Here is a 22540-nt window from a genome sequence, read left to right as displayed (position 1 = left end):
CAGGGCGATGTCTTTCAAAACACATGAATGCTTTGTTTTTAAACACAATGCAAGTTTTTATTTCGCTTGGTGTCCAAGTCAAACGCGCATTTTACTCCTTTATTGACCGAAGCGTTTGCGAAGGTCTCCGTTTTAACTCGGGCCAAATTTCGTATGTCCGGACGTTCTCCTCGGTTAAATTCTCAACCGATTCTCATCAAATTTTGTGACCAAAATCTAGAATAAAATTTCTTTTTCGATTCGATTATTGATTTTTTTTTTTTCAAAATGGCGGAAACAAATAGTTGTATCAATATAATAAGAATTTATTTTTCTTTTTGAGATATATTTACAGTGTTTGGCAAAAATGTTGAAATTTGTAACGCTGGTGTAGGAGGTAGGTATGTAGTAGATATGAGCGCCGATAGGCATTTAGCCGGCGGCGGCGCGCCGGTCAAAATCGGTCGGCGGCGGCGGCGAATCGGCGGCATGGCCTTGAAACACGTTTGATTAATGAAAAAAGAAATCAAAACAAAATTTTACCGAAAATACATGTTTTTTCTGTAAGAAAGTTATAAAATAAGTGCATTTTTCAATTTCAAGCAAAATTTATTGAATAAAGGTACGATTTTTAGGGTTCCGTACCCAAAGGGTAAAACGGGACCCTATTACTAAGACTCCGCGGACCGCGGTCCGTCCGTCCGTCCGTCTGTCACCAGGCTATATCTCACGAACCGTGATAGCTAGACAGTTGAAATTTTCACAGATGATGTATTTCTGTTGCCGCTATAACAACAAATACTAAAAAGTACGGAACCCTCGGTGGGCGAGTCCGACTCACACTTGTCCGGTTTTTTTAATATAGTATAAACGATAGCGCGCATCATCAGAGGCGGTCTTAATCTTGGCGAGGCCCTGGCCGGAAGATCTTTCCGTGGCCCTTATCTTTTGTACTAAGTAAAAAGTAGCGGATTGACTGTATCATGGAAACGTCTGGTCGACAGTCCAAAGAGCCGAAGTGAGGAAAATCAAACTCCGTCATGAACCAATATCGACCCAACAAACCGATTAATGTCAAAAAGGCCGAGCTCCACCTAACACCGAAGACCTGATTCCGACGCCTTCCCATGAGAGGCTAGATGCTGAGTTGCAGGTAAGCTTACAGCTTAGAATCGAACTCCAAGTGTGAGCTTGGCTGAAGGCCGAATGCGCGGAGCGCCGACTACGGCGCGCTTCTTCGCGAGGCCGAAGGACAAGCTGCAAGAGAGCAAAGCTGGAATTGAACTATTGGTCCAGTGTAAGCAAGTCCGAAGGCCGATAAAGACCGAGGCCATAGTGTTAAAGACCTGGAGCTTTCCTGCAGGTGCATTTGTACGAGGCCAAAGGCTGTGCTGCAGTGGAGCTAAGATCGGAGAAGAACCAATGACCAAGCATTTTAAAAGCGAGGCCTAAAGTTAGGCTCCAAACAGGGTCGAAAACTTGGAGGTTCAGATAGCGGCTTACTTCTATGCGAGCGATGCGAGGCCAAAGATTGGGCTGCGAGGGAGCAACGCTTGAAATTTGAACAATGGCCAAGCTTGAATGAGACCCGATTCCGTTTCCGATGCCTTCCGTGCGAAGCCAACGGCCACCTTTGGGCGTGAAAACACTTAATATCTGAAATTAACCCCCTTTTACACCTTTTTAAGACATTCAACCATGTTTGCAATGGTTAAATTAGCGGTGAATGACGGATGAGCTAGCCAGCTGGCAAAATTAGTCATTTCGTTGCCCTAACACTAGTAACGCGGTTACCAAACAGAAAAGTTTGAATTTACCATCGATATTTTTGAATTATATGGACCTAAAATACCTTTTAATGTCTATAAGCTATTCAGACTGGCCCCGTTAAAGATCTAAACTAGATAAAATATATATTATCTGATTCTGAAAATAGTAGTATCTAACAAGGTCACGCCGATGCCACGCCGATAGCGCAGCGTCGGCGGCGGCGGCGCGAAAATTTTGTCGGCGGCGGCGGCGCGCCGGCGCGGCGCTCATATCTAGTATGTAGTACTCGAGAATAAGTAGCCAAATTTCGTAACTTTAGCTAAGTGCTATATTGGCGCAGTTGGCAAACAATTGCTTTGATGCATGGATGTACCTAGTTCGATCCCCAGTAAGTGTGTGAACTTTTTGTAATTTTTTACACTTAAATTTTATATTATTTTATTTTTATTTAATTTTTTAAACTTTATTGCAGAAATAAAGTACAAATGGCGGACTTAATGCCTTAAGACATTCTCAACCGTAAATTTTGTATTGTTGATTGATCAAGCGAGTGCAAAGCATACAATATTTTATTTAACTTTTTGTTAATTTAGTTTTTCCAAATTATTCTAAACGGCGTAGCGTTATTTTTTTATTCAGTTTTAAGCTATGCCCGCGAGGTCTACAGAGGACCTACCGGAAACCACGTTGCTCACAGCGCCACTAGTTTATTAATTTCCTTAAGTTGTAAACAACGATCGGATCGGCTTTAACCGCGAAAATCGAAGTTTGTAAGACTTCGAGAGTTAGACCAAGCTAAATTGACAGGGATTTTGATAGCACAGACTGTGCAAGAGTTTTTTTAAATTCATAATTTAATAGAAGTTTGACGTTCAAAATAACACTAATAAAATAGCTTGGTAGGACTGGGGCCGATTTTTTAATTTCGACCGCTCGATTTCGTGTATTTCGTTCAATAATATCTCCACTACTAGGCATTTAAATTCTAGTAATAGAATTGAAAACGAGTGGTCAATACCAATAGATTCCAAATTTCTATCACTCTTATTTAAAATATTAGCATTTCGCCGTTTTCCAGCGATTTTCGAGTGACGAAATCGAGCGATCGAAATTCAAAAATCGACCCCCTGATGCCACTCTAATTACGATGAGTAAAAGAGAAAGATGCCCATGCAATATTCGGTGTTTGCGGGTCGCGGGGCCTGCCTACCGCTGGGCCCGCTGGTATTCAGATGAACTTTTTTGACGGACGGACTCCGACAATTACTTACTGCACTCATGACTACGACGGGGAGTACGGGCCGATTTATTAATTTTGAGCACATTTTGGGCGCACGATTTTGTTACTCGATAGTCTGTTGAAAATGATATATCTTAGATAGAACACCATTTAACAAATTGACCAAGTCAATCCCGCAGTAGAGCAATAAGACCTCAGTATTTAATATATAAATATGTTTTTAAAATTCTGAAATACATATACGAATACAAAACACCCAAAACTTAGGAACAAATATTTGTGCTCGTCACACAAATAGATGCCCTTACAGGATTTGAACCCGGGACCATCGGCTTCATAGGCAGGGTTACCTACTATACCAGACCGGTTCTCAAAAGGATGACATGCTATTTATGAAATAGACGAGCGAAATTAAGAATCTTAAGTGATATTGATCACTTGTAATTGTAATACGAATATTACGAGTGATCAATATCACTCGATTATATGATTATATTATTAGTCCTTTAGTGGTAATAGTATTGAACTGAAAAATGCCATCTAGATGTTCGTATTTCCTATGCAAGGTCATGAGGCCATGACCGGTCAAACGTCGATGTTCCGTTCCCAAAAGACGGTGCGATTTGGAAACTTGGATTGACAATACGGCGTATTATATCTATAGGTTTGTATTTATTTTTAATTTAATATGTGCTTATTTTCGATTTCAAATTGTTCGTATCGCCGCCTGCGCAACCTTGCGCAGCCTCTCAAGGCCGCGTCTGCACAGCGACCAAAACTGCACACTCAGATTTATAAGGTGCGTCTATGTGCGCAAGTAAACTACTATACAACTAGGTACATACATAGGCGAGAACGCCAGTCATGCGTGCCGTCATGTGCCGTCCTGTTCTAACCAGACTTCTTTCTAATAGGGGCGACAGGAACAGCATGCACGGTTTGAAACTGGAGTCGGTTAGTGGTGCACCGAGAAAGACCGATCCTTAGGCTTATGATACACTTGTAAGTTTTACTTACGTAAATAAGGGACACAGCTATACTACAGAATGAGATATAAATATTGTTATCGCATTCTAACAAATACCTTTGTCCCTACTTACAATTGTATCATAGATATAATAATATACTTAGATGACGCCTCATCGAGCTGTCACTTTTTGTTTAGTGTACGATTAACAATGTGGAAACACCTTGCTGTAGCCATGTCGATAAAGTCATATCGATAAACTGTCGACATTTCTTGCAATTTTAATTTTACTTCATAGGTTTAACGATACCTAAAATGAACAAAAACGCCTTTATTCTTTATTGTGGTTCACAATTTTATCGTCACGCCCCAGCAGGGAACCAAGGGAAAGTTCAGATATTTAATTAAAATACATAAATACCTACTAAAATATGTGTTCCGCAATAATTGAATTATTTTATTACATTATAATATATTCATTATCCATTAGCATTTCAATTATGTTCATGTTTAACGAAGATATTGAAGCTTCAATTAATCGCTATTTCGTTCCGCTGTGTAGCGTTTATCGATATATAACATGATTAAAATCGACTTTTTACATCCCTAAAAGAGCACACATATACGCTTTTACGCACACATACACAACCTGGTTCTACTAAAAAAGGCAACACTTTGATTTGAAGTCCGTCTTGTCAACAGTATGGTTGTCCTTTTTTGACAAACGGCATTTTTAAAAGAGCGAGGAGAGAGAAATGATACTAGTTGCTGCGCCGTCAAAGAGAACAGAAAACGTTGGGGCCTTGAATTGTATCTTAGGCCTTATTGATACCTGCGATTTACGTCAAATTTAAAACATTAACTATTAAGTAGGTACATACGTTGTATATTCATTCGGAAAATTATTAAGCACGTTATATGCCTGTAAATATTTGTTTTTAGTGCAAATAGGAGTATAGTGTTTTTGAATTTTAAAATACTATGAAATAAATTGTGTTACTGCCTTTTGTACGAAAATGTAAAATTTTAACATGAAGTAAATTTTTAATGAATAAATATTATAGGGACATTCTTACACAAATTGACTAAGTCCCACGGTAAGCTCAAGAAGGCTTGTTTTGTGGGTACCTACTCAGACAACGATACATATAATATACAAATACTTAAATACATAGAAAACATACACGACTCAGGAACAAATATCTGTGCTCATTATACAAATAAATGCCCTTACCGGGATTCGAACCCAGGCCTTCGGCTTCATAGGCAGGGTCACTACTCACTACCCACTAGGCCAGACAGATCGTTAACCTTTATCTTTGCAGGGTTCAAGATATCTTAAATATATATTTATTTTGTTTTGGTCACCTATTTAGCATACTACACTATTCAAAAATAAAGAAAAAAATCCAACATTTTCCAGTTTTGGAAAATCATATGTATCATATTTAATACAATACCAATCCCTCGACATACTATTTAGAAGAAAAATGTGGGTTTTAATAAAAATAAAACATGTAATGCAGCAAAAATCATCATTTATTGCTAATTAAACCCAATCTAAAGCATCAGATGACTATTACACCTGTAAATATAAATTATATCTACGAATACCTGAACACATTCATGGAAGAAAAATTTGATCCCGTAAAGTTACAAAAAAGTCGCCAACAAAAAGTTTTATAAAAAAGGAAAAGTAAACAAATAAAAAAAAAGTAAAAAATTTATGTTTTACTTAGGAAGCATTTTTTGCCATAAACATATTTTTCCGCGCTACAGGCTACGGCGTAGTAAACCTATTTTGACGACAACTTGGCAATGTATTAAATGTAATACAATCCTTTTGATATGTATATTTCTGAGTTCTTGGTAATGTATCAAATATACTACATAACAGTTTCATGTAAATATTCTGTGTATTAAATGTTTTTAGATTAGACCACAATGTAAATTTTATGCCCTAACAGATAGTAAATGCATCAAAATGTAGATTATGGAAAAATATATAAGTACTTATCTAAGAAATAAGTGCCAAACTTTCAGTGCGAAACGAAATCTGTTGTTTCCGCGACGCCATGTTGATTATTACTAATTAATTTAAAATGACACTTGTGTCCATTATTTTTTTAGGGTTCCGTACCCAAAGGGTAAAACGGGACCCTATTACTAAGACTTCGCTGTCCGTCCGTCCGTCTGTCACCAGGCTGTATCTCACGAACCGTGATAGCTAGACAGTTGAAATTTTCACAGATGATGTATTTCTGTTGCCGCTATAACAACAAAAACAGAATAAAATAAAGATTTAAATGGGGCTCCCATGCAACAAACGTGATTTTTGACTTAAGTTAAGCAACGTCGGGAGTGGTCAGTACTTGGATGGGTGACCGTTTTTTTTTTTGCTTTTTTTTTTTGTTTTTTTTTTTTATATGGTACGGAACCCTTCGTGCGCGAGTCCGACTCGCACTTGCCCGATTTTTCTATAATAAAGGAGGGTAGCTCGACATATTTATGGAAAAAATATTTTATTAGATAATAAAGTGAACCTGCTAGATTTTTTAAAGCTCCATGTATCACGGGTGTTACAATGCCAAGATAAGGGTTAAGAAATCGGTTAATAGTTTGAATGGATTGGCAAGAACCAGAACAATTAATGAACAAGAATATTTTTTCTTTATTTAATGGAGTAAAAGTGGCATTGAGATTATTCCGATACCTAGATTTTTCGGTGAATTGAGCATAATGAAATGAACTCGAAAGTTACAAGTTGATTGTTTTCTAACAAGAAATCCTAATTACACTTACCGTTCTTTTTTAATTTTCAATATAAAAAAAATCGACCGCCCTCAAGTAGATCAAGGTTACTTTTTTGAACCTCCTCTTACTAAACATATAATAAGTAGGTAGGTATACAAATTAAACTAACCTAATTTCTGATTCGGGAGGCCCTTTCACAGACATCGAAATTTCTTTAAATTTCGCTCGTTATGGTAGGCCCTCTGATGTTTAATATCATAACAAATTAAATAGGTACCTACATTACCTAACTTTCCCAAATCATTGATACACTTTAACCGTATTATTTCAATTTTCCGTATAAATTATAAGTCATTCAAGATTTACCTCCGACGTTTCGAGGACGCCGTTGCCCCGTCCGTCGCCGCCGTCAACGCCGTCCTCTTCGCTCTCTTCGGACTTCGGAGGTAAATCTTAAAACTTAAATACATGAATAAATTGTGAAAGTTTAAATAAGTATAGTGTTGTTCAAAACATACTTATCTAAAGTGATAAATAACCATTTACCCGACTACCTGGCTTGTCGAAGGTCACTGTGAGATTTTCTATTGTTTGAGTCGTGTATCCTTTTCGAGTTTAATGATAAGGAATTGGCTGATAACCCATTTCTATTAGAAAATATGTTTTTTTTTTATTTGTCGGACCATTACGTTCGCATGTTGTGATTTAAAGTTTATTTGCTTAGTGTTTATTTTAGAACCTTCACCCCTGTTCATTAATATATTTATTATGGGTACTGTAATATAAAAATATTTCATTAACTTATTAAAATCAGAAACATTGTAGTAGGAAGTAGGTACCTAATATAAAATATAACACGAATCCCGGAATGCCCACTGCATATCAGAATCAGCAGAATGATTGAGGTCATTAACCCCGTGTGGCACCGACTTGCCTGATTACTGATTAATTCACTTGAAATTGGGATTAGGTATTAAGCGCTTATGACACTATACCCACATACTGAAACCGCAAGAGTGTGTAAACTGTCTAAGGAGACACTTCCATAGGTATTTAGGTATTTGTTGTAAGTGTTGGCCTTTTCTTTTTGACACAAAATGGTCATGGGCTTTTTTATTTGATAATAAATCTAAGACAATACCGCGTTATAATTATATCTCTAGGTACCAATATACATTTTTAATTTAATATGCGCATACTTTTTACTTACGATTTTATTTAACGAACGTTACAAAGAGTTTGTATCGGCCTCTCAAGGCCATGTGCACGGCAACCAATGCAACGCTTAGCGCCCAGAATTATTTATTAAAACTGATCATACCGCAATGCCTTGTTCTTTTTGCCCTAACCTGATGCGTAGGTACCTACTAGATAACTTCAATCCAGCATAAGAGTCGCTCTTTGAGTATGCATTATTGTGTATCTCAAAGTGACAGTTATGCTGGTTTACTCGAACGCTCGTCGTGCCGAAGCGAGGTAAGCGATAAGAACACGACCTGTGATTTGTAAGGAAACTTTGACCCCTTACTAAAGTACCCAATCAAACTTCTATTTACAATACAAAAAATATAACCAAAAAAACAAAAATGTCAAATTGATTTCATAATCGTAAATTGACTTAAAGTATGTAAATAGACTTTAATTTTGTCGCCGATGTCTGAAACGCCATCTAGTAACAATGAACCTTAAAAATGAATGTGATATGTAGGTTTCGTGCGTGAAAGCTACAACAGATGTCGCAAGAGAGGTGTTTCGACGCTATTGCAACTCATGTGTGTCGTAAGAGTTTTGTTAGCTCCATGCGCCATCTAGTTTGTCATTGTGAACTAAAAAATTAGCTACAAGTATAAGATACTTAGGACGGTGCGCTTTTTTAGTATGGGATTGGGTATCTGTACTAGTATTATATGATCTGTGCTTTAAGTCAATTTACGATTATGAAATCAATTTGACATTTTTGTTTTTTTGGTTATATTTTTTGTATTGTAAATAGAAGTTTGATTGGGTACTTTAGTAAGGGGTCAAAGTTTCCTTACAAATCACAGGTCGTGTTCTTATCGCTTACCTCGCTTCGGCACGACGAGCGTTCGAGTAAACCAGCATAACTGTCACTTTGAGATACACAATAATGCATACTCAAAGAGCGACTCTTATGCTGGATTGAAGTTATCTAGTAGGTACCTACGCATCAGGTTAGGGCAAAAAGAACAAGGCATTGCGGTATGATCAGTTTTAATAAATAATTCTGGGCGCTAAGCGTTGCATTGGTTGCCGTGCACATGGCCTTGAGAGGCCGATACAAACTCTTTGTAACGTTCGTTAAATAAAATCGTAAGTAAAAAGTATGCGCATATTAAATTAAAAATGTATATTGGTACCTAGAGATATAATTATAACGCGGTATTGTCTTAGATTTATTATCAAATAAAAAAGCCCATGACCATTTTGTGTCAAAAAGAAAAGGCCAACACTTACAACAAATACCTAAATACCTATGGAAGTGTCTCCTTAGACAGTTTACACACTCTTGCGGTTTCAGTATGTGGGTATAGTGTCATAAGCGCTTAATACCTAATCCCAATTTCAAGTGAATTAATCAGTAATCAGGCAAGTCGGTGCCACACGGGGTTAATGACCTCAATCATTCTGCTGATTCTGATATGCAGTGGGCATTCCGGGATTCGTGTTATATTTTATATTAGGTACCTACTTCCTACTACAATGTTTCTGATTTTAATAAGTTAATGAAATATTTTTATATTACAGTACCCATAATAAATATATTAATGAACAGGGGTGAAGGTTCTAAAATAAACACTAAGCAAATAAACTTTAAATCACAACATGCGAACGTAATGGTCCGACAAATAAAAAAAAAAACATATTTTCTAATAGAAATGGGTTATCAGCCAATTCCTTATCATTAAACTCGAAAAGGATACACGACTCAAACAATAGAAAATCTCACAGTGACCTTCGACAAGCCAGGTAGTCGGGTAAATGGTTATTTATCACTTTAGATAAGTATATTTTGAACAACACTATACTTATTTAAACTTTCACAATTTATTCATGTATTTAAGTTTTAAGATTTACCTCCGAAGTCCGAAGAGAGCGAAGAGGACGGCGTTGACGGCGGCGACGGACGGGGCAACGGCGTCCTCGAAACGTCGGAGGTAAATCTTGAATGACTTATAATTTATACGGAAAATTGAAATAATACGGTTAAAGTGTATCAATGATTTGGGAAAGTTAGGTAATGTAGGTACCTATTTAATTTGTTATGATATTAAACATCAGAGGGCCTACCATAACGAGCGAAATTTAAAGAAATTTCGATGTCTGTGAAAGGGCCTCCCGAATCAGAAATTAGGTTAGTTTAATTTGTATACCTACCTACTTATTATATGTTTAGTAAGAGGAGGTTCAAAAAAGTAACCTTGATCTACTTGAGGGCGGTCGATTTTTTTTATATTGAAAATTAAAAAAGAACGGTAAGTGTAATTAGGATTTCTTGTTAGAAAACAATCAACTTGTAACTTTCGAGTTCATTTCATTATGCTCAATTCACCGAAAAATCTAGGTATCGGAATAATCTCAATGCCCCTTTTACTCCATTAAATAAAGAAAAAATATTCTTGTTCATTAATTGTTCTGGTTCTTGCCAATCCATTCAAACTATTAACCGATTTCTTAACCCTTATCTTGGCATTGTAACACCCGTGATACGAGTACATGGAGCTTTAAAAAATCTAGCAGGTTCACTTTATTATCTAATAAAATATTTTTTCCATAAATATGTCGAGCTACCCTCCTTTATTATAGAAAAATCGGGCAAGTGCGAGTCGGACTCGCGCACGAAGGGTTCCGTACCATATAAAAAAAAAAACAAAAAAAAAAAGCAAAAAAAAAACGGTCACCCATCCAAGTACTGACCACTCCCGACGTTGCTTAACTTAAGTCAAAAATCACGTTTGTTGTATGGGAGCCCCATTTAAATCTTTATTTTATTCTGTTTTTGTTGTTATAGCGGCAACAGAAATACATCATCTGTGAAAATTTCAACTGTCTAGCTATCACGGTTCGTGAGATACAGCCTGGTGACAGACGGACGGACGGACGGACGGACAGCGAAGTCTTAGTAATAGGGTCCCGTTTTACCCTTTGGGTACGGAACCCTAAAAAAATAATGGACACAAGTGTCATTTTAAATTAATTAGTAATAATCAACATGGCGTCGCGGAAACAACAGATTTCGTTTCGCACTGAAAGTTTGGCACTTATTTCTTAGATAAGTACTTATATATTTTTCCATAATCTACATTTTGATGCATTTACTATCTGTTAGGGCATAAAATTTACATTGTGGTCTAATCTAAAAACATTTAATACACAGAATATTTACATGAAACTGTTATGTAGTATATTTGATACATTACCAAGAACTCAGAAATATACATATCAAAAGGATTGTATTACATTTAATACATTGCCAAGTTGTCGTCAAAATAGGTTTACTACGCCGTAGCCTGTAGCGCGGAAAAATATGTTTATGGCAAAAAATGCTTCCTAAGTAAAACATAAATTTTTTACTTTTTTTTTATTTGTTTACTTTTCCTTTTTTATAAAACTTTTTGTTGGCGACTTTTTTGTAACTTTACGGGATCAAATTTTTCTTCCATGAATGTGTTCAGGTATTCGTAGATATAATTTATATTTACAGGTGTAATAGTCATCTGATGCTTTAGATTGGGTTTAATTAGCAATAAATGATGATTTTTGCTGCATTACATGTTTTATTTTTATTAAAACCCACATTTTTCTTCTAAATAGTATGTCGAGGGATTGGTATTGTATTAAATATGATACATATGATTTTCCAAAACTGGAAAATGTTGGATTTTTTTCTTTATTTTTGAATAGTGTAGTATGCTAAATAGGTGACCAAAACAAAATAAATATATATTTAAGATATCTTGAACCCTGCAAAGATAAAGGTTAACGATCTGTCTGGCCTAGTGGGTAGTGAGTAGTGACCCTGCCTATGAAGCCGAAGGCCTGGGTTCGAATCCCGGTAAGGGCATTTATTTGTATAATGAGCACAGATATTTGTTCCTGAGTCGTGTATGTTTTCTATGTATTTAAGTATTTGTATATTATATGTATCGTTGTCTGAGTAGGTACCCACAAAACAAGCCTTCTTGAGCTTACCGTGGGACTTAGTCAATTTGTGTAAGAATGTCCCTATAATATTTATTCATTAAAAATTTACTTCATGTTAAAATTTTACATTTTCGTACAAAAGGCAGTAACACAATTTATTTCATAGTATTTTAAAATTCAAAAACACTATACTCCTATTTGCACTAAAAACAAATATTTACAGGCATATAACGTGCTTAATAATTTTCCGAATGAATATACAACGTATGTACCTACTTAATAGTTAATGTTTTAAATTTGACGTAAATCGCAGGTATCAATAAGGCCTAAGATACAATTCAAGGCCCCAACGTTTTCTGTTCTCTTTGACGGCGCAGCAACTAGTATCATTTCTCTCTCCTCGCTCTTTTAAAAATGCCGTTTGTCAAAAAAGGACAACCATACTGTTGACAAGACGGACTTCAAATCAAAGTGTTGCCTTTTTTAGTAGAACCAGGTTGTGTATGTGTGCGTAAAAGCGTATATGTGTGCTCTTTTAGGGATGTAAAAAGTCGATTTTAATCATGTTATATATCGATAAACGCTACACAGCGGAACGAAATAGCGATTAATTGAAGCTTCAATATCTTCGTTAAACATGAACATAATTGAAATGCTAATGGATAATGAATATATTATAATGTAATAAAATAATTCAATTATTGCGGAACACATATTTTAGTAGGTATTTATGTATTTTAATTAAATATCTGAACTTTCCCTTGGTTCCCTGCTGGGGCGTGACGATAAAATTGTGAACCACAATAAAGAATAAAGGCGTTTTTGTTCATTTTAGGTATCGTTAAACCTATGAAGTAAAATTAAAATTGCAAGAAATGTCGACAGTTTATCGATATGACTTTATCGACATGGCTACAGCAAGGTGTTTCCACATTGTTAATCGTACACTAAACAAAAAGTGACAGCTCGATGAGGCGTCATCTAAGTATATTATTATATCTATGATACAATTGTAAGTAGGGACAAAGGTATTTGTTAGAATGCGATAACAATATTTATATCTCATTCTGTAGTATAGCTGTGTCCCTTATTTACGTAAGTAAAACTTACAAGTGTATCATAAGCCTAAGGATCGGTCTTTCTCGGTGCACCACTAACCGACTCCAGTTTCAAACCGTGCATGCTGTTCCTGTCGCCCCTATTAGAAAGAAGTCTGGTTAGAACAGGACGGCACATGACGGCACGCATGACTGGCGTTCTCGCCTATGTATGTACCTAGTTGTATAGTAGTTTACTTGCGCACATAGACGCACCTTATAAATCTGAGTGTGCAGTTTTGGTCGCTGTGCAGACGCGGCCTTGAGAGGCTGCGCAAGGTTGCGCAGGCGGCGATACGAACAATTTGAAATCGAAAATAAGCACATATTAAATTAAAAATAAATACAAACCTATAGATATAATACGCCGTATTGTCAATCCAAGTTTCCAAATCGCACCGTCTTTTGGGAACGGAACATCGACGTTTGACCGGTCATGGCCTCATGACCTTGCATAGGAAATACGAACATCTAGATGGCATTTTTCAGTTCAATACTATTACCACTAAAGGACTAATAATATAATCATATAATCGAGTGATATTGATCACTCGTAATATTCGTATTACAATTACAAGTGATCAATATCACTTAAGATTCTTAATTTCGCTCGTCTATTTCATAAATAGCATGTCATCCTTTTGAGAACCGGTCTGGTATAGTAGGTAACCCTGCCTATGAAGCCGATGGTCCCGGGTTCAAATCCTGTAAGGGCATCTATTTGTGTGACGAGCACAAATATTTGTTCCTAAGTTTTGGGTGTTTTGTATTCGTATATGTATTTCAGAATTTTAAAAACATATTTATATATTAAATACTGAGGTCTTATTGCTCTACTGCGGGATTGACTTGGTCAATTTGTTAAATGGTGTTCTATCTAAGATATATCATTTTCAACAGACTATCGAGTAACAAAATCGTGCGCCCAAAATGTGCTCAAAATTAATAAATCGGCCCGTACTCCCCGTCGTAGTCATGAGTGCAGTAAGTAATTGTCGGAGTCCGTCCGTCAAAAAAGTTCATCTGAATACCAGCGGGCCCAGCGGTAGGCAGGCCCCGCGACCCGCAAACACCGAATATTGCATGGGCATCTTTCTCTTTTACTCATCGTAATTAGAGTGGCATCAGGGGGTCGATTTTTGAATTTCGATCGCTCGATTTCGTCACTCGAAAATCGCTGGAAAACGGCGAAATGCTAATATTTTAAATAAGAGTGATAGAAATTTGGAATCTATTGGTATTGACCACTCGTTTTCAATTCTATTACTAGAATTTAAATGCCTAGTAGTGGAGATATTATTGAACGAAATACACGAAATCGAGCGGTCGAAATTAAAAAATCGGCCCCAGTCCTACCAAGCTATTTTATTAGTGTTATTTTGAACGTCAAACTTCTATTAAATTATGAATTTAAAAAAACTCTTGCACAGTCTGTGCTATCAAAATCCCTGTCAATTTAGCTTGGTCTAACTCTCGAAGTCTTACAAACTTCGATTTTCGCGGTTAAAGCCGATCCGATCGTTGTTTACAACTTAAGGAAATTAATAAACTAGTGGCGCTGTGAGCAACGTGGTTTCCGGTAGGTCCTCTGTAGACCTCGCGGGCATAGCTTAAAACTGAATAAAAAAATAACGCTACGCCGTTTAGAATAATTTGGAAAAACTAAATTAACAAAAAGTTAAATAAAATATTGTATGCTTTGCACTCGCTTGATCAATCAACAATACAAAATTTACGGTTGAGAATGTCTTAAGGCATTAAGTCCGCCATTTGTACTTTATTTCTGCAATAAAGTTTAAAAAATTAAATAAAAATAAAATAATATAAAATTTAAGTGTAAAAAATTACAAAAAGTTCACACACTTACTGGGGATCGAACTAGGTACATCCATGCATCAAAGCAATTGTTTGCCAACTGCGCCAATATAGCACTTAGCTAAAGTTACGAAATTTGGCTACTTATTCTCGAGTACTACATAGTTACATACCTACCTCCTACACCAGCGTTACAAATTTCAACATTTTTGCCAAACACTGTAAATATATCTCAAAAAGAAAAATAAATTCTTATTATATTGATACAACTATTTGTTTCCGCCATTTTGAAAAAAAAAATCAATAATCGAATCGAAAAAGAAATTATATTCTAGATTTTGGTCACAAAATTTGATGAGAATCGGTTGAGAATTTAACCGAGGAGAACGTCCGGACATACGAAATTTGGCCCGAGTTAAAACGGAGACCTTCGCAAACGCTTCGGTCAATAAAGGAGTAAAATGCGCGTTTGACTTGGACACCAAGCGAAATAAAAACTTGCATTGTGTTTAAAAACAAAGCATTCATGTGTTTTGAAAGACATCGCCCTGTGAGTTTATTAATTTGTATTTTAACGTCAGGCAGGCCTACTTTAAAATAAGTAGGTACTCATTTAAATTAGGTATGTTTATTCACCGATCAATTTTTTTACATTTTATACTAAGTTAAATTCCGAAATTTATAACTCAAATGTAATTATTCTAATCTAAATCAAACTTCACATCATGTCTTAAAACGAAAATCAAAACGTAGGAAAATAAACCCACACTCGTTTCGTTTTGGAATGATTAGGTACTAGAATCGTAGGTCTTACTAGAATCGTGGTGGCTCCATCTAGTGACATTATTCAATATTACTTCGACAGCTCGACATAATTGTCCTGCGCTGTTGCTCATAACGTAGCCAGTCGCAATATAATTGTGGTTTCAAATTTTGTAAATTACTGCATTGAATTCGTGTTGTTATTAATGTTTGTATTTCATTTATAATGATTTTAATTTATGACACTTTAAATATCTCTTAATCCATCTTAATATGTAGTATAAAAATTTCGTAATGGCTGATTGTAACATTTAGCGCCATCTATGATATCGATTTGAAAATAATTATAACGCCTTCGGGATGGGAGGGCATGCCTTAAGGGACTTGAATTGAAGCCTAAAAGCCTGACTAATTTGGCTTGTTTTTTTGACGGGATAATTCTGAGTGTATGTACATTTACTGAAGCAAATAATAATAGGTCTGTTGTAACAGTAATATTGTTAATTTTGTATGACAGAGTTAGAACGCAATCTTCTGTTAATAAGAAAATATAACAACGTTTAGTATTGAACCAACCACGAAACTGCAAAAAAAATCAGCGGTCTCATACATTTCGGATTTTTACTATGACACAGCAGATTGTTTTTTTGTTATTTCGGAGTTGGCTCCATAGTAAAAGTTGTTCAGTATGACATCATACATATTAACCCTATTCACCCCTCAGAGAGTGGTCAGACATATCCAAAACACCCTGTAGAACTAGGTTTCTAATCGTACAGGTTTCAATAATATTCTTCTTCTTCCTCGCGTTGTCCCGGCATTTTGCCACAGCTCATGGAAGCCTGGGGTCAGCTTGACAACTAATCCCAAGAATTGGTATAGGCACTAGTTTTTACGAAAGCGACTGCCATCTGACCTTCCAACCCCGAGGGTAAACTAGGCATTATTGGGATTAGTCTGGTTTCCTCACGACGTTTTCCTTCACCGAAAAGCGACTGGTAAATATCAAATGATATTTCGTACATAAAGCTAAGCTAATAACCGCGACCTCCAGATTCCACGTCGCACACTCTTACCGCTAGACCACCAGCGCTTCGCAGCATAGGTTTCAATAATATAATTTATCTTAATGACATGAATTCTGACTGGCCATTACTACCACCCCAAATAGCTGATAGCGATGCTAAATTCCCGGTGAAATATAGCTTCTCTAAACAACCTTTACCGGTTAATTATGTAAAGCGGTAACTTCCATTAAAAGTATGCAAATTCAAAACAATCCAATTTTGGCAAATTGATACTGGTAGTAAATTAGCGAATTAGTTACGAAGCAAATCTATCTACAAGGTACTGTTTCTATGTGAGTTCTTATGTAGGTTTTTTTTTGTAGTCAAATGAAAATATATATAGGATTAATAAAAAATAAAATAAGTTTTTGGCAAAAATTTCATTTTTGTTACAAGATTTTATCGCTGACTGTACTTTTCTTACGCCAGACAACTAATACTCATCGAGACAATTCTAAAAACCCCTAACACAATTAGGTTGCGTTGTTTCATCACGGAGTTCATATGGCCACCTCCTGTCTCCATCATCAGATCAGTTCGACAGTACCATATTATTGTATTGTCATCAGAACTACATACAGCTGCCAATTTTCATGACGCTACGATCCTTGGAAGATGGTTAAATTAGTTACCTTAGATTCCATTACATGTTAGTGACATACAGGTCGACCTAATAAAAGCTTGTTAAAAATTAATGAATACTCTTGTTTGTTCGGGTTTTAGCTAAGAGCAAGTCGTGGAAAATAGTAAATCATTGTGAGAGTAACAAAACCCTTCTAGTTAGTTCGCTATACTATCCTTATTAGTAGATCTGGCAGCTGTTAATCGAAGGAGGTCAGAGGAGCAGGTGAGCGAAGGGGTGTAAAAATCAATTGAAGTTGTGAGATTTATAGAGTCAACTCGTCTTTATGGCGTAAGTACAATAATTTATGGTTTGGTTTGTTCGATTGATTTGACAACCCTTTGCTAGCCGGCTCTTCTGATCTAACCTACATCGATGCGCATCTACCAAACGTCTGGATCTAGTAATAAGCAATGATACTAAACCAAACTTAGTAAGAAGGGTCGCATTGTTGTGAAAATTGTGTTACTTTTTCCGGAGCCAACTCTCTATATCTATATGGGTAGACTACCGTTTTTTAACCTACTAACGGATAGGTAATTTCCGGTGTGTAGACGGACTTGAAAATCAGTAAAGCCTTTCATCTTCTTTTATTCACCAAATAAACGGGATTCGACGCAATTCAATAATCTCCCACAGATCGAACTTTTAGAATGTTAGTTTTCACCTTCATTCAAATTTGAACCTTAGTTCTATATATATGTAAGGTACTAGTTTTTAAAAATACGAATGTTATTAAAACCTGAGTTTTAGAGGTATCCGGGCCTTTGATGAATACTGGGAATATTTTTAGGTCGAAAGTTTTGGATGTCAGCGATTCCTGCGACAAAAGACTAGTTCAGTAGGTACAATTTTATGTCAAAAATGCATGATTGGTACAGCTTTATTTTATACTAGTAAATTATAGTTCCATAGGCAGACCAATAAAAACCGAACCCTTATCGTAATGTCTGTATGTCCATCCGACATGTACAGGCACATATTTTAAATCTTTTATGTAGAAAGGTACTGCCATTAAGTTGTAAGGTAAAATCTATTCAAAAATTGCTACATACACGGTATAAATTATCGCTGAACATACATGGGGGTCAAATCGGTAACTGTTAAGGTCCTCTATAATTAAATGACTTTCATCTGATCCGTACTAAAAGCAATGCCATGTACCTACAAGCAAATTATTTTTCCATTGCACATTAAAAAAAAAGAAAATCGCCAAAGTATACTTACCTTGATTGCCCTCCATCCGAATATTTCTCAAAAAAGATTTTTTAGTTTGATATCTGTTAACAGGCAGTTGCACCCGCACAGTCATTTTACGAGGTCCTTTTATTGGCAGTGAGGAAGATGATTCAGATGTTCTAGTGGATGAGTATGAACTTGATATGTCTCGCCCTGAAATCAAAGTAACAGAGATAACTGATCCCCCTGCATAGAAATTTGTTTGCAGGGTCAACTATGTACAAAGCACAATGTCTGTATAAATATTATGCAGGGGTGCTAAGCTAATCGTTTTGCTGACTGTATCGTCATCCACATCACTGTTAACTCACAATCCGTAAACCTTGAAGTCCACCGATGATCAGTTAAGAGTGTTGTTAAGCCGACCACTGACTAATAGGCCGCCGGACGGTATCGGCCTGTCAGTTAGAACAAAACTTTGACAGTTCCGAACAACTGACCGGCCGATATCGTCCGGCGGACTGTTAGTCAGTGGTCGGCTTTATAGAGATGACACATGTTGAATTTTATAACAAAAGATAGGGGCGATTAGGCAATTTCAGTTTTTAAGCCATAATATATTTTTATTAGGAATTTTTGGCAGTACGCAAACATAGTGTTCTTACTAGTTACATGAACATTAGATTTTCAATTTAAATAGATGTCATATATGTATATGTAGGTACTAAATAAAAAGCCCTCCAATCCAAAAAACAAAATAAGTATATAATTTACTAAAATAATTATACTTTTTAATAGAATAAGTAATTTGTGGCCACTTTAAAACTATCAAAGTTACTCTAACCTAAAGTCACTTCATTTTACGGTAGGTATCAACGATAACTTCAGTATTTGCTCATGTAAATATTTAAGACATTAATTAGTTTTTCCTTAAAAAGAATAAAATCCACAACCATGTGAAATATGAAAACTTGCCGGTTGTTATATTTTTTTCACGCCACTGTTCGGAAATGTGGCAATAGATGGTCTAAAACCAAGCTGTAGCACCTGAACCACCACTACTACAATGTTTCATTGTTATCATCATCTGTCATTGATGACGGTTCGCTACAGCAATGAGTATCATTTAAAACATAAAAATCAATAAAAGGTCTTTTTTGGCGCAACTTTTTCCTTCAAAAATAAAATTAGGTTATTAATTTCTTGTTTAAAAAAAAAAGAAATGTCAAAACCTTTCAGTTCATTTTTTTTTACAATTATCCATTCAGTTCACGCTTAAGGCGTTTTTTACTTTTGAAGCTGTTTGTGGTTTTTTTTAACAAAAACGCTTCTAAGTTTAGAGTCGGTTTGAAGCAAATAACAGAAAAACGCCTCTTAAAAGTGATAAAAAAAGTAAAAAAGGCGGGATCTGAAAATAGTTACTGAATTGGTTAGTGTAAATTGTGTTTGATTAAAAAATACAAGAAACACGTATCTCCGCTCGCTATAAAAATGAGTTAGTGAAGAAAATGATATTCTTACGCTGACGCCTACCGAAATTCAAGAGACAGCACAGGCAGTGGCTAGTAATTTGCTACCAGAGAAATCGCGGGATAGTACTTATAGTTATGCAAATGTTTTCTTATTTCCTCGCAGTAGTAGTGAAAAGCACTATGTAATGCCTCGGCCGGAAACGCTAAAGATGGACTCGTATTATTAGAGGGCCTCCACTAACGTGTCGGCCCTCAAACGACTCGTCCATCTTTTAGCGGTTTTCCGTCCTCTCCTACAATGTACTAGTGTGAGAATATATTCTGACCCAGCAGGGTGACTACAGGATTACGTTATTTTAGATGGATAAAAGTTAAACCTTCATTAAGTCAGCCATCGGCCGAGTTAAGCCGCAAAAATTCCATTACCCCAGTGCTATTTAATCTGCCTCGCGAAAAAACAACAGTTGAGTGAATTTTCGACATTTGAAAATTAAACACTCAATGGAATAGTTTCAGGAGTCAAGAATAGCATTAGAGTAGAAAGTGTTTTTGTTTCTATTATCTACATATTTAACCTGAAATTTAATTACCTAATATTTCTCCATTTTATTTATATCGAAAGGATATCGTTTACGCTTCCAAATTGGTCCCAATTTACGATCCCGTGGCCAAAATAGCAAAAACGGAATCCTTATAGTTTCATCATGTCCGTCTGTCCGTAAGTCCGTCCGCCTGTCCGTATGTCACAGCCACTTTACTCGGAAAAAATTATAAGACATATTTTCATGTGTGTTTTGTAAGCCGCTAAATAGTTTAAAAGTTAAAATGGTATGGGGGTTCCATACATGTGACTAAAAGTTTTTTTTAAGTAATATCAACGTATGGGTACATGTTACGTACTTTTGATTGTATGGCTTTTTGTATTGTATATGATGGTACGGGACCCTCCATCATGCGTAATCTGATATGCACTTTGCCGGTTTTTGTTTTTAACTTTAGTTATTATGACTAGTTCGAAGTATATACCATAATAGTCCATTTAAAAAAATATAAAAATATTAATTTAATTCTTGGTCGTATGCATACCTAAATATGTATGAATTTGCCTGTTAACTCAAAACACGAGTTAAGTAAAGTTAGAGTTAAGTCCTACATTTTCACCGTATTATAACGCGCCAACTTACTCTACTGTCACGGGTGTCTCAGGATCTTCAAGACACAAATTTGGCATCGTTTTCAAACACATTTACTTACAGAGACGATAAAAACTCAGTCTGAAAACCCAATTCAGTAAAGTTGTGCCACCTTATTGCAGTAATTTATGGTACCTACAATAATGTAGGTACCCTACCTGTTTGAAGGTAGTTAGGCATAATCTTAGATAAAATTAGCTATAGGTATTTCGTTCGTTAAAACATATACCAGCCTTAGGTATTTCGTGTATTAGGTATATCGACTTTAGGTGTTACGTGTGTTAGGTATATTAGCTCTAGGTATTTCGTTCAATAGGTAAATCAACTTTAGGCATATCGTCCATTAGGTATATCGACTTTCGGTATAACATGCATTAGGTATATCGATTTTAGGTATTCCGTCCTTTAGGTATATCGACTTTAGGTATTTCGTTCGTTAGGTATAACAGTTTTAGGTGGATCGTCCATTAGGTATGTCAGTTTTAGGTGTTTCATGCATTAGGTATAATAGCTTTATGTAAAGCGTGCGTTAGGTAAAATGTGCATTAGGTAAAACGTTCATTAGGTGTTTCATCCATTAGGTTAATTGAGTTTAGGTATTATAAACTTAGGTCATTCAATGTTTAGTTAAAATGATCGTTAGGTAATTAAAAAATAGGTGAATCGAGCATAGGTGGTTCGACATTAGGTAAATGAATTTTCGGTATTCTGATATGTAACCCCTAGGCTTCGCGCTAGCTAGGCTAACGCCGATGGGCCGCACGTGACCAACGCGAAAGGTCGGACAACTTATTATTTCTGACCTTGGACCTTGAACCCTTTTCTAGAATATCGTTATAAATAAAAACAGATTCTCTCTGACTTGTCACGCGTAAGCGTTTTAACACTTTTCCGATAATTTGGGCATTTTATGTATTTTTAATTTAGCTATTAGGTATACAGGTAGAGTTTAGGTACCTATTGGGTGGGGGTTCTATTCAAATAGTTGTACCATCCATCTATCATCACTAATACATATTCAGTAAAATCAGGATATTGTTCAGTAGACCTTATTTTAACGTATTAAACGATAAATAGGTAGGTACATGAAATGGCATAAAAATATTAATTATATTATAACTAATTACTTTATTTTTATGTTTTCAAAGTCTCATTTTATATAACTTGCTTAAAAATGCGTCTTAACTGAAAAATATAGCCAAATAAATAACTGTATTTTTACGTGCATATAGTGGTCAAAGTGTGGATGACAAAGTAATACGATTGAGGAAAAAGGAAATCAAACCGCCGAAGTACGCAGTATTGTAAAAGTTTTGCAATTAAGACTCTTTCTACGTGCTTTACTTAAACCGATTTGATGGCCGCAAAAGTTTCATTTATACCTAGTTTTAAATGGCGACTTACCCTTTATATGACTTTCAAGTTCCGCATTCATAAAACTTTTCGGGCCTGATTTAGTT

General features: G+C 35.8%; 1 protein-coding gene across 1 annotated transcript in view; it reads right to left on the bottom strand.

The window, feature by feature from the left end:
• The window catches only part of LOC134792390 (carbonic anhydrase 1-like), a 66612-nt gene that overhangs the window by 32520 nt on the left and 11552 nt on the right, over positions 1–22540 (bottom strand). Inside the window, exon 5 of the mRNA XM_063763682.1 lies at positions 18464–18628. Coding sequence (XP_063619752.1) covers positions 18464–18628 — 165 coding nt within the window. The remainder of the gene's footprint in view (positions 1–18463; positions 18629–22540) is intronic.

The sequence above is a fragment of the Cydia splendana genome, chromosome 7 (assembly GCF_910591565.1).
Source record: "Cydia splendana chromosome 7, ilCydSple1.2, whole genome shotgun sequence".
Lineage (NCBI taxonomy): Eukaryota > Metazoa > Arthropoda > Insecta > Lepidoptera > Tortricidae > Cydia > Cydia splendana.
The sequence above is the reverse complement of the archived record's forward strand: the minus strand, read 5'-3'. Positions and strand labels throughout refer to the sequence as shown.